This window comes from Amblyomma maculatum, chromosome 11 (genome assembly GCF_055883805.1).
Source record: "Amblyomma maculatum isolate TAMU_Amacu chromosome 11, ASM5588380v1, whole genome shotgun sequence".
NCBI lineage: Eukaryota > Metazoa > Arthropoda > Arachnida > Ixodida > Ixodidae > Amblyomma > Amblyomma maculatum.
In genome coordinates, this window is record NC_139354.1 from 132,494,456 (window position 1) to 132,506,271 (window position 11,816).

The 11,816-nt window shown below is 47.4% G+C and overlaps 1 protein-coding gene across 1 annotated transcript; it reads left to right on the top strand.

Annotated features, from left to right (window-relative positions):
- The first annotated feature begins 4 nt into the window (after positions 1-4).
- On the top strand, positions 5-8,103 carry LOC146174989 (uncharacterized). The gene is made up of 2 exons (XM_084585497.1): positions 5-145; positions 7,546-8,103. Exons 1-2 carry the CDS (start codon positions 5-7, stop codon positions 8,101-8,103), a joined length of 699 nt encoding a protein of 232 aa, XP_084441623.1.
- The last annotated feature ends 3,713 nt before the right edge of the window (positions 8,104-11,816 follow it).

Sequence of the window (11,816 nt, forward strand, 5' to 3'; positions counted from 1 at the left end):
TAGAATGCAAGAATCTCGTAGCCAGCAATCAGCGCACATACCTGCCACCGTCCTCTTTTCCGAGGCACCACGCCAGTGTGGAACATCTTTCGTCTGCGATACCGACAAGAACGATGTTGACGACTTGCTGGCCTCCTTCGAGCGTGTTAGCACTTACAATCGGTTGGACCATTCAGTTAAACTAAGTAACGTCCGCTTATAAGTCCCGGACGAGAAACAGACGCCGAGATCCCGACCTCTCATGAAGCTGGCTTTCCAAGATGTCTCTAAGAGCTTCGCGGACGTCCCACAGTATGTAAACTCAGCGTCAAACAATGTCTCTATGCCGGGCTCAGCTTCCGGCAGAAATGTTTACCAGGTACATCAAGGACGTGGTTGACCTCTCCAAACGTGTCAGTCTGTCTATGCCCAAGACCGAAGTATTCAAACAAGTGCTCGTTGTCAGGAATCCTACTTCCGTATCCGGAGTTATAGCCCTGTGCCAAGGTCTGACGAGCTACAGAAGCAAGACCCTTCTACTCGGCAGTCTGCCGCAGCTGCCGACGGAATTGCTGGCTTGGTTCTTCCTCCATTATCCGCGGAGCAGTCACAATTTATGCAGAGCATCCATGACTTCATCCGCAAAGGAGTTGCGCGCCAGCTTCCACTCATACATCCAGTTTAACCGACCGTCTGTCCTTCGCTCTTCGCGTCGGCCATCGTGCCATCGCCATCCATCGCGCCGGCTATCCAACACGTCATTAAAGAGAATTTCACCGAAGTTCGATCACCTAGTCTCCATTGCTCCTCTGCAAGCACCATTGACTTACGCTGACGTAACCGCTAGACCGTGGGGTCCGCTTTCCCATTCCGTCCTACCAGAGTGGCCCCTAATGTTATGGTCCACCCCTTTCATGCCAACTCAGTCTTCAATTTCTTGACCGCGAAAACGCATTACGAACCCATAGAGAACTACCAACAATGGCCCCATCTGCTACGCTTACGGGTTTGCGGACCACGTCTCTGCCGCTGCAGCCACCTCATACTGGGAATTATGTGCCCCAGTACCACTACGATACCAATCCACCTAAGTCCAATGTCTCTTTCGTATTGTCTCTATCTCCTGCTCCATACAGCACTAGACGCTCCCCTTCGCCTCAACGACTTTCCATTTCACCGATGCTCCGGCGACAAGGCCCTACGCAAGAGTAAAGCCTAATACCGCTGTTCCAGAAGCAAGAACTGCGCGTTTGACGAACTCGTTAAGTCGTCCTACTTGTCCCGCAAACATGAGCGAACTATTCGTAGAAGGCTTTCCCACTGTTTGGCTGGTGGATAAGAGTGCTTCAGTGTCCGTCATTAGTGATGCCTTTAGCCACCAAATTCCTAAAGTCGTGACTCGGCGTTCTGTCTTTTTCTTCGTACAGGCAGTTTACAATGAATCATCCTCATGGCATACGCGTTTCTATAAACGACATTGTGTATGTCGTCGAGATAGTGGTGCTCTGTGACTGCTCTCACGATGTCATCCTCGGCTACTACCTTCTTTCGACTCCCAGTGCAGTGATTGATTGTGCCCGCACTGAAGTTACGCTTTCCCCTATGTATGATGTTTCATTGTGTGAACCCTCTGCGCGCGCGTCCTTTAAACTTGATGCAGCGGCAGACACTGAAATCCCCTGCCCCTTTTCTTCTGCTCTCGTCACCCTTAAATTCCGTCTCTGCCCTCCCTAGCCTGTCCTCTTTCTACCCTCAGCCGCCTCCATCCACCATCGTCGCCTCCTTCTTCCTTTCGCCTTTATCACGATTTATGATGACTCCAACCCGTTTCCCTGCCCGATAGCTGTTCTTCGGGGCGAGAGCCTAGGCTACATTGAAGACCTGGAACATGGTCTCACATGTTCTTCGAACCTCTGGTTTTTCCTCACGTCGCAGCCCTGACATCCTGTGCAGCCACGAGCGATACGCTTTCTCTCGACGCCTTTCATCGAGATATATCACTACCTACTTTCGGCTAGCTCAGCGTGACCAAATAGTAGCCCAACTTTAGCTCTTTAGTGCTTCCTTTGACGTGTCCCAGCCTTCCTTAGATTCGTCTTAGCCGTATCACAACAAATTGACAAAGAGACGCACGTTTCCTTGCCAGAGCGACCATACCACGGTTCGCCCTCTTTGCGCCGTGTCAAGCGTGAGAATCACGTTCATATTTTGGCAGGGTTGAAACATTCATGGCACAACCCTTGGGCCTCCCCCATTGTCTTGTTGTCAAAACAAAGATGTCAAAATCCGTTTTTGTGTGGACTACCACCGTCTGAATAAGAACTCCCACAAGGATGTTTACCACAAGCAATAATAGACGATGTGCTAGACTGTTTACAAATTTTTCTCGCTCGATATACGCTCCGGCTATTGGCAAGTAGCGATGGCATCCGCTGACCGCCCGAATACAGACTTCATTACCACCGACGACTGAATTTATTGTGATGCCATTCGGCATGTGCAATGCCCCAGCCATCTTCGAGAGAATGATGAATATACTCAGTGGGCTCAAATGGAAAGCGTGTCTTTGTTGTGATGACATTTTCGTTTTCTCCAAAGATTTCCCTTCTCACCTCCTACGCCTTCACCGCATACTCACGTTTCTTGTATCAGCCGGCCTAGAACCCCTCTTGAAAAAATGTTACCTTGGCGATACTAAGCTAACGAAACTTGGTGATGTCATCACCAAGGATGGCGTTCTACCCGACCCTAGCAAACTTTGCGCCGTCGTCGCAGACTTCCTCAAGTCGAACACTTTGAAAAAACTTCGCAGGTTTATTGGTCAATGCTCCTATTTATTTATTTATTTATAAATAAATAAATTCATCCCCCACCCCCCCTTTAACGCGGCTTCTCACCAGCAGCCCGAACCTCTCCTCTTGGTCGCCTGCCTGTTATATCGTTCAATACATAACGCCGCCTACTGGTCTCTCTCCCTGTACTCCGCCATTTCACTCTTCCTGCTGGACCAATAAATATAGCTATAATGTCGCTTGTGACTAAATCTGGAGTTACGCGTAACCTATCTGCATGGCTACCATTAGGTTCGCCTTGGAAGTAGAAATGGCTTTAGCAGATAGTAGTTTACTCTATGGTTCCAGCTTTATTTATGTCATAGGGGGCACCTCTATTGCGCGGTGATCCGAAGCCCTCCACTACGGCACCTCTTTCTCTCTGCTTTCGTTTCACTTCCACCTTCGTGATGACGCGACAGCGTAACCTACCAGCTAACATATAAATCCTTGCTTTAGCTTAGACGTTTGAACGTGCCTTCGTGGTGCATAGGGATAAGGTGAATGCAAGGGTTTTGGGCGTCTGACTGTGATATCACCCTGTCGTATCAGAGGAGAACCCGAGTTGGGAGCTCCTCCCAAACGTATTTCAAAAGCGCTGCGTCCAGTTCAGTCTTCGGCCATGTCAGCTGCTAGCTACTGCCTCCCATGACTACTACTATTACTACTACTACTACTACTTCTTATTCTTCTTCTTTTCTTTTCTTCTACTTCTTGTTCTTCTTGTTCTTCTCTTTCTTCTCCTTCTTGATTATCTTCATTCTTCGCTCTTCGGAGATGCGCATACCCGCACGGAGACATGGCGAGACGGTGGCCAATGTAGCTCTCGCTAAAATAGACACTGATGCAAGCGGCGTGGTTCTGGGCGCTGTTCTGACGGAATGGGAATATGGATATTAAGAGTTTAGTCGCATCGCATAATCTAGTCGCATCCTTACTATAGCAGAATTTACCTATTGTGTGACCGAAAAATAGCATTTAGCCATCATCTGTGCAATTGTCAACTTTTGTCCTTTTATTTACGGTCGCCTGTACTATGTCGTTAAAGAGCGCCAAGCAAACAAACTTAGCATGTTCTGAGAAAGATTTGAGGAAATGTTACCACATTTAACGCAGCGGTAAAAGTTTCGGCTAGCTCAAAGTTGTTTATTTCATGGCGGGTATGATGACGCCATGAATTGTGAAACAAATTTCATTTTAGACAAAAGATGAACTTGCTAAGCTCATAATTACGATCAAATAAAGCACGAAGCAGCAGTGGTCTTCATGTGAATTACCGCGAAGTTAATTTATTGAAAAATGGGGCAATAACCAATGTTCCGAACTCTTCCCCTTCGATATGTAAAACCAGTAATCCTGTCCAATATAGCCCGAACAGCAGCTTGGGCTTGTTGGTCATTCTTCAGGGGCAGCGCAAACCATGGATGGGACACAAGCGCAAGAACACACCACGAGCGCCGATTTTCAACAGGTTTATTCCGAGGCATACATTGCTTTATACACTATTGCGCGCAGTACAAAACACAGACACGTGACTTCTGCCGCACATATGAATCATTGTACAATATCCAACAGCTCCAGTTCTTTTTTGGTCAAAAGTACAGATGGTTTACCGATATAGTCACCTCCAAGCTTAGCTACCTCGGCTGATTCAATTATCTCCCGAACCAGCTGCTCGGCGTGTTTATAGACAATTTTACACTGTGCATACTCAGCCATACAAGGTTTGCAAGGGCAATCACTCACATGTATTCCAATATGCCTGCGTGCTTTATCGACGCTAATTTTATGTTCTTTCAGTCTATCGTTAGTAGATCTGCCGGTCCGTCCTATGTACGTTTTTCCGCATTTAAACGGCAGGAAATAAACACCTTCCGCGCATTCGACAAAGTGAGTCTGGTGATTTGTAGCAAACCCGCGTACTCTTAGCGTTTCGGAAAAAACAATCAGCTCTGAACCCTAGGGAAATGCTTGCCGGCGAGGAACAGTTCATTTTTATTTTACAGAGCAGCTTCGAGTTTTTGAACGAATTATTAACCTCTTTCCTTCTGATCACATCCTTCATAACAGAGTTAAACACCAGCATTCATGAACCGAAACCTGCTGAATCAAATCTTTTTAACTTTCCAAGCTCAAGACATCCACTGAGAACGACCGCGTCTTGTGATCCCCGTTCCTACACCATGCTGCCCACGCATGCTGAAGAAAACGTGTGTGCTACTGCATGGTGCTGCCGCCACCGTCTAACCAGCAGCGACCACTGCGCTTCTAAATAGCAGCCTCGACGGCTCGTGTCCAGGGAATGCGCGGCGCCGGCGTCCTGTGAAAGTTAAGCTAGGGTTACCTGTACTGCAGGAATGGGCAGGACCTAAAGTTCCGTAAACTTGTAGAACTCATTTCGTAGGTTGTAGTACTAAAGGCAACCTAAGATGGATTAGAAAAGGCAGTAAATACAGGTTTCGGAAGCAAAACTCTTTTTATTCATGTGTGTAATTTTTTTCAATTGTCCCTGTAACAAAAGCCGAAATTGCTTATTAAAAACGCGACGCCGACAGGCTCTGATCACTTTCAGTAGGGCCGAGTAAGGAGAGGCAAAATTGGGGAACTGGCGTAAAAGACGTCGCTTGCGGAGTGCTGGCGGTGCGGTGTTGCGATTAATGCTCTCTTGGTCCGCTTTATCCTGCGTTTCGGTGGACGGCAGCAAAACCAAATAAATCACGTGCCACTGTTTGCCGAGAGTTTGATTAATCTATTTGGAGATTTTACCTTACAAATTATTTCTTCAGGTCGACAAGTAGGCAGGCAGTGCTTTCGCAAAGGGGCACTTCGCTCTTCAACGCTATCGGTCAGCGCGCCTCTCATTCTCAATTGTAAAACAAGAATATCGGCCGTTTTTGTTTAAACTATTTCCATGAAAGGTGGATCTCTTTTCTCTGTGCAGCTTTCGATGCTGCAAAAGTTTTCAGCATAGATGTTTTTCCAAGTTTTGCAAACGAAGAAACTTTAAATACTTCGGGCCTCTTCTGTGGAAACGAGAAACAGTTTGACTTCTAAATCCGCTTACTGTTCTGTGATAATTTCGCACCGGTGCCTATCATTGAAGCTTGGGAGCAATGTAGGCGCAATAAATACCAGTCAAATCAGACAAAAAAAGAAGTCTGATGCCGTTCCTTCACTTTTATGGTACCTAATCAAGTCAAAACTATACTTCCATGGCTGCAGTCGCCATTATTACCCTTACAGGAGTTTACCAAACTTAAAAGCGGCTAGCTGAGATTGCCACCCACTTGTCACACAACCTATCGCAGTTCATAGACAGGGCGACGGTTACCAATTGTGTGCCGCAAACGATATATCTTACGCAGTATAATCACATGAAGAAGCTAAATTTACAGCATCATTATTTATATTGCAGTGTCTGGAATGTCGTCCGTCTCGCGCGGTAATAAGCGATCAAGCTTTATCTGAGAACAGCAGTTCGTCAACTTGCATACCGGCCGCGCATCCCGCTAGCCCACCTTGGGTCCCTTGCGCCAACACCACTAAAGCATGCTAATATTTGTTTTTCTCTTTGGGAATACGATATTTGATAAAGGAAGGCTAAAAATTAATCTTTCTTGAGGATCGTTCGTCTTCAGCGAGATACTGGTCGGAGATAGGACAGCAACAAAACTAAGCTCATGTTGACAGCATCGTACCGCCTAATGCTGGTGATGATGATGGTGATGATGGATTTTAATGACGCAAGGGCGACTCAAGCCAAAGAGCGCCAAACTTAAGGTTAACGGTGTACTGAAGTTTATGTAATGGAATAGTTGTGATGTTTCATGAAGGGATAAAAAGCAGTGGTGTATAGGGCCTAAAAATGTATTCGCTCTGTAATGTCGCTAAAAACAATGGTGTATAGGGCCTAAAATTAATTTGCAATATATAATGGATGTGCAATGTATAAGTAGATGTTTTAAAAAATCTCATCCGTCCTCTCAAGGAGGAGCGGGCTGAGACTCACGTCGATAAGAAATTTCATGTAAAAAGCCTACTTGTGATAAAAATTTAAGCACTTTTTTTAAAGGAAACATTGGGTTGTCGCCAATAAAAATGGATGGGTGTGCAGGTATTTGATGAGTGAACAAGGAGGGGAAATGACGTCTCGTTTCTTCTTCCAGTTGTGCACATATGGTTAAAACATGAATGACAGTAAGCCGATCACCACATCTCGAGCAGTGTGGTGCAGGAGAGTTGGTTAAAAGATATGTATGTGTTGTGTATGTCTGACCAATTCTCAGCCTGCACAGGGCTACTTCTTTAAATCTGTCTTGTTTTTTTGTGGTGTACCTGCCTATGCTTGGCTTTATTGTGTGTAGTTTATTTTCTGTTGCTGTGTCCCATTCCTCTTGCCATTGTTGCCGAATCATATTTTTTATGTGTGGCTTGAGGTAATGATAAGTTATCAATGTCTCTGTCATTTCGAAGGGCAGCTGACACAGCAAGCATATCAGCTGCCTCGTTACCCGGTATACAGCGGTGGCCTGGCACCCAACACAGTGTAATTTTAATTTCTAGTTTATGGTCAAACATAAGGGTGTTATAAAGAGAGCTCTGGACTGGGTTCTTATTATACCATTTCCAAAAGGATAGGGACGTTAAAACACTGAGGGAGTCTGTGTAGATGATCGACGTCTCTATTTTATTTTCTAAAATGTGTCTCATAGCTACAAGGATACCATGGCATTAGGCGGTAAATATACAGACAGTGCAGGTGAAGACCTTGTCGCGCGCCGCCTCTTCGACGACGGGCGAGTTGGCCTTCCTCTCGAACCTGCTGGGACGACGCGAGGCGCCGCGCGACAAGGCCTTCACCTGCACTGTCTGTAGGCGATGCTTCGGCTACAAGCACGTGCTCCAGAACCACGAGCGCACGCACACGGGAGAGAAGCCGTTCGAGTGCCGCGAATGCCACAAGCGCTTCACGCGCGACCACCACCTCAAGACGCACATGCGCCTGCACACGGGCGAGAAGCCGTACCACTGCACCCACTGCGACCGCCAGTTCGTCCAGGTGGCCAACCTGCGCCGACACCTGCGCGTACACACGGGCGAGAGGCCGTACGCCTGCGAGCTCTGCGACTCCAAGTTCTCCGACTCGAACCAGCTCAAGGCGCACATGCTCATCCACAAGGGCGAGAAGCCGTTCGAGTGCCAGCTCTGCCTGGGCCGCTTCAGGCGCCGCCACCACCTCAAGCACCACACTTTGCCCTACGAGATGGTCTTCTCTACCGCCGCAATTATATGACTGATGGTCGACGATGGCTTCTCGTCATTCCTCGCCATTTACGACATGAACTTTGCGCCTCTTTCCATGCCGACCCTCAGTGTGCCCATCCTGGTGTCGTCAAGACGTTTCAAAGAATCTCTCAACGCTACTATTGGCGCGGCATGTACGGTTATATTCGCAAATACGTCCGCTCCTGCATCGCCTGTCAGCGCCGGAAGTCATCCACACCTCGTGCTTCTGGCCCCTTACAACCACTTCCATGCCCGGCCCGGCCTTTTGACCGCATTGGCGTTGACCTTTACGGGCCACTTCCCTGCACGGTTTCTGGGAACCGGTGGATTATCGTCGGCATCGACCACCTCACCCGGTATGCCGAGACCGCCGCTTTACCCGCCGCTACTGCCCGTGAAGTTGCCCTGTTCTTACTCCATCATTTTGTTCTTCGCCACGGCGCACCGCGAGAGCTGCTAAGTGACCGAGGACGCGTCTTCCTATCCAACGTCGTTGAAGCTCTACTGGCCGAATGTCGCGTCATACATCGGACCACAACGGCCTACCACCCTCAAACTAACGGGCTGACTGAGCGCTTCAATCGTACTCTCGGAAATATGCTGACGATGTACGTTGCCGCCGATCAGACGAACTGGGACGCTGTTCTTCCTTTCGTGACATACGCTTACAACACCGCCACGCAGTCAACTACTGGATTTAGCCCTTTTTTCCTCCTTTATGGGCGTGAGGCGTCGTCCACGATGGACACTATTTTACCATATCATCCTGACTCCTCCGAGTGTACTCTCCTTTCAGACGTTGCCAAACATGCGGAGGATTGTCGCCAGTTGGCCCGGTGTTTTACATCGGAATCTCAAGGCCGCCAAAAGCATCACCACGACAAAGATGAGACGCCACACGTTTTTCCTGCAGGATCCCTTGTTTGGCTTTGGGTTCCCGGCACCCCACCGGGACTGTCATCAAAATTTCGAACCGAGTATCACGGCCCCTACCGCATTATCCGTCAAACCTCCCCTGTGAATTACATCGTGGAGCCACTCACTACCTCTTCGGACATGCGTCATCGCGGCCGCGAAACTGTGCACGTGAGCCGCCTTAAAACGTACTACGATCCGCTCCTCTTGCCCTCACCATAGGTCGCCAGGATGGCTCCACCTCGCCCCGGGGGAAATTGTAGTGAACTACACGAGGATATACGAAGACAAGGATGAAGTAGGCGAGAATACCACGAAGACGAGGATAAGGACGACAAAGTGCCGCTGCGCTGCTCGAGCTCGCTTGTGGAAGGCCTAGACTGGCTGTGCTCTTGTGTGGTTCTTTGTGCAACTTGGAGAGGGCTATTATCCCTGTTAAAGGACAGAAACACCCCCTTTCAGTATGTCTGTTCAGGGTTTTTGACTGTGAAATCTGTGGTCCATGTGCTGCACAGGAGACTTGAGCAGACTTCGAAGCATCAGTGTAATATTCGTCACAAGTGTACTTCTTTTGAAGTGACATGAAGTGCTGCTGTATGGCAATAAGGGGATGCATGTTTGCCCACTTCAAGAAACGACAGGTCACAATTAACAGTGTGCATTTCCCAAGGAGGAATTAAGTTTTTTATGGTAGTTGTATGAAGACTGGTAACTGGAACGTCGAGATGTTCAATATGAGTGGCAACTTTGATTGGGTATGGTGGTGTCAGAGATGGTTTTGAGAAAAGTGCAGTGTTACTTTTGTCAAGCAGGAGCCGGCGACATGGAGGATCTAGTTGGCATAGAACCTTCATAGCATAAGTTACAGAAGTAAATTCTCTTCTTCGTTGCAGTGACCATCGGTTCGCCTCGACATAAAGGCTAGCAATTGGGCTAGTTCGAAAAGCACCCGTGGCGAGGCGAAGGCCGAGGTGGTGCACGGGATCAAGCAATTTCATAGCAGAGGTTGATGCGGACCCATAGACCATCGAGCCATAGTCAATGCGTGATAGAACTACACTATTCCGAAGGCTCAGAAGGCAGTCGCGGTCTGTGCCCATGAAAGGTGAGAGAGGATTTTTAGCAGATTCATTGCTTTGAGACACTTCAGTCGCAACAGTTTTATGTGGGCAATGAAGGAAACTTTTTCATCAACAACTACGCCTAGAAATTTTTGTTCCTTTTTAAGGGCTAGGCTCGGACCATTCAATGTAATGTTGGGGTCGGGTCTGACGCCAAGCTGCTTAGAGAAAAGTACACAAATACTTTTTTCAGAGTTAAACTTAAACCCATTGTCATCAGCCCGCCTGGACAATTTGTTACCACCTAGCTGAATCTGTTGTTCACAGATGGCCAAGTTTCAAGATTTGAAGCTTATCTGGATGTCATCAACATATACAGAGCAAGAAATGGTTTTTGGAAACACACTTTTTAAAGAGTGCATTTTGACTATGAAAAGTGTGCAACTGAGAACACCACCTTGAGGGACACCATTTTCCTGTATGTACTGCTTTGAGTATGCATTGCCAACACGAACTTTGAAGGATCGTTCAGACAAGTAACTTCGTATTGTATTCAACATGTTCCCTTTGATACCAAGAGAGGAGAGGTCGCGGATGATACCATAGCGCCAAGTGGTATCATATGCTTTTTCAAGATCGAAAAATACAGATAAACAATGCTGTTTGTGTGCAAAAGCATCCCTTGCATATGACTAAAATGCAATGAGCTGATCAGCTGTTGACCGCCCAGCTCTAAAACCAGCTTGGTTTTGATGAAGAAGACCATTGTATTCAACGAAATGTAGAAGGCCGCGATTTACCATTTTTTCAAAAAGCTTGCATAAGCAGCTGGTTAGAGCAATAGGCCGATAACTGGCAGCAAGAGTGGGTTCTTTTCCAGGTTTTAATATCGGGATAATGATCGCTTCCTTCCATGCTTTAGGAAAGCGTCCTGTGGCCCATATTTTATTATACAGGCAGAGTAGGGTGTCAAGCGTGTCCGTATGCAGATGTTTGAGCATTCCATATGTGAACCTGTCAGGACCTGGTGCTGTGTTCCCACATGTGCCAAGTGCAATATTCAGCTCCTGCATGGTGAAAGGGCTATTGTACCCTCCTGTGCACGGTCTTTTATCACATATAGGCTTCCTCTCCTCAGTTACCTTGTGCCGCAAAAAGGAATCTGTGTAGTGCGCTGAGCTGAATACATATTCGAAGTGTTGCCCAGTGTGTTTGCTTGGTGTTCAAGAGAGTCACCACTGGTGCTGACAAGGGGCGTTGGGATTGTTCTATATCCTTTGAGTGCTGTTATTTTGTTGTATACTTTGTGAGCATCAGAATAAGAGTTCACAGAAGAAAGGAATGATGACCAGCTTTCTTGCTTGGAGATGCGTCGAACACGTTTGCCATTTGCCTTTGCACGCTTAAATCCTATTAGGTTTTCATCCGTGGGGTATCGGCGTAACTTTGACCATGCCTTGTTTTGTGTTTCACGGGCAGTCTTAAATTCTGCATTCTCCCACGGCTTTCGTTCGTTTCGTGGCTTACTTGATGTTTGTGGGATGTGTTTTTCTGCAGCATCTATAATGTGCAGCATGATCAAGGGTTGAGATTCGTCAACGCCTAAGGCAGTAACTGATGAACAGGGCAGAGCAGAGTGTTCCCTGAACATCTCCCAGTTGGCCGCATATTCTTTAAATTTTCTGGGACTAGATGCATTTACATTTTTACTGCCTGTGTACTTCACAGAGATGGGAATATGGTC

Excerpts from the sequence above, each read along its gene's own strand:
- LOC146174989 (XM_084585497.1), top strand. The coding sequence starts at position 5 with ATGCAAGAATCTCGTAGCCAGCAATCAGCGCACATACCTGCCACCGTC. Across the intron at positions 146-7,545 it reads TGCTGGCCTCCTTCGAGCGT|GCGGTAAATATACAGACAGT; the intron begins GTTAGCACTTAC and ends CCATGGCATTAG.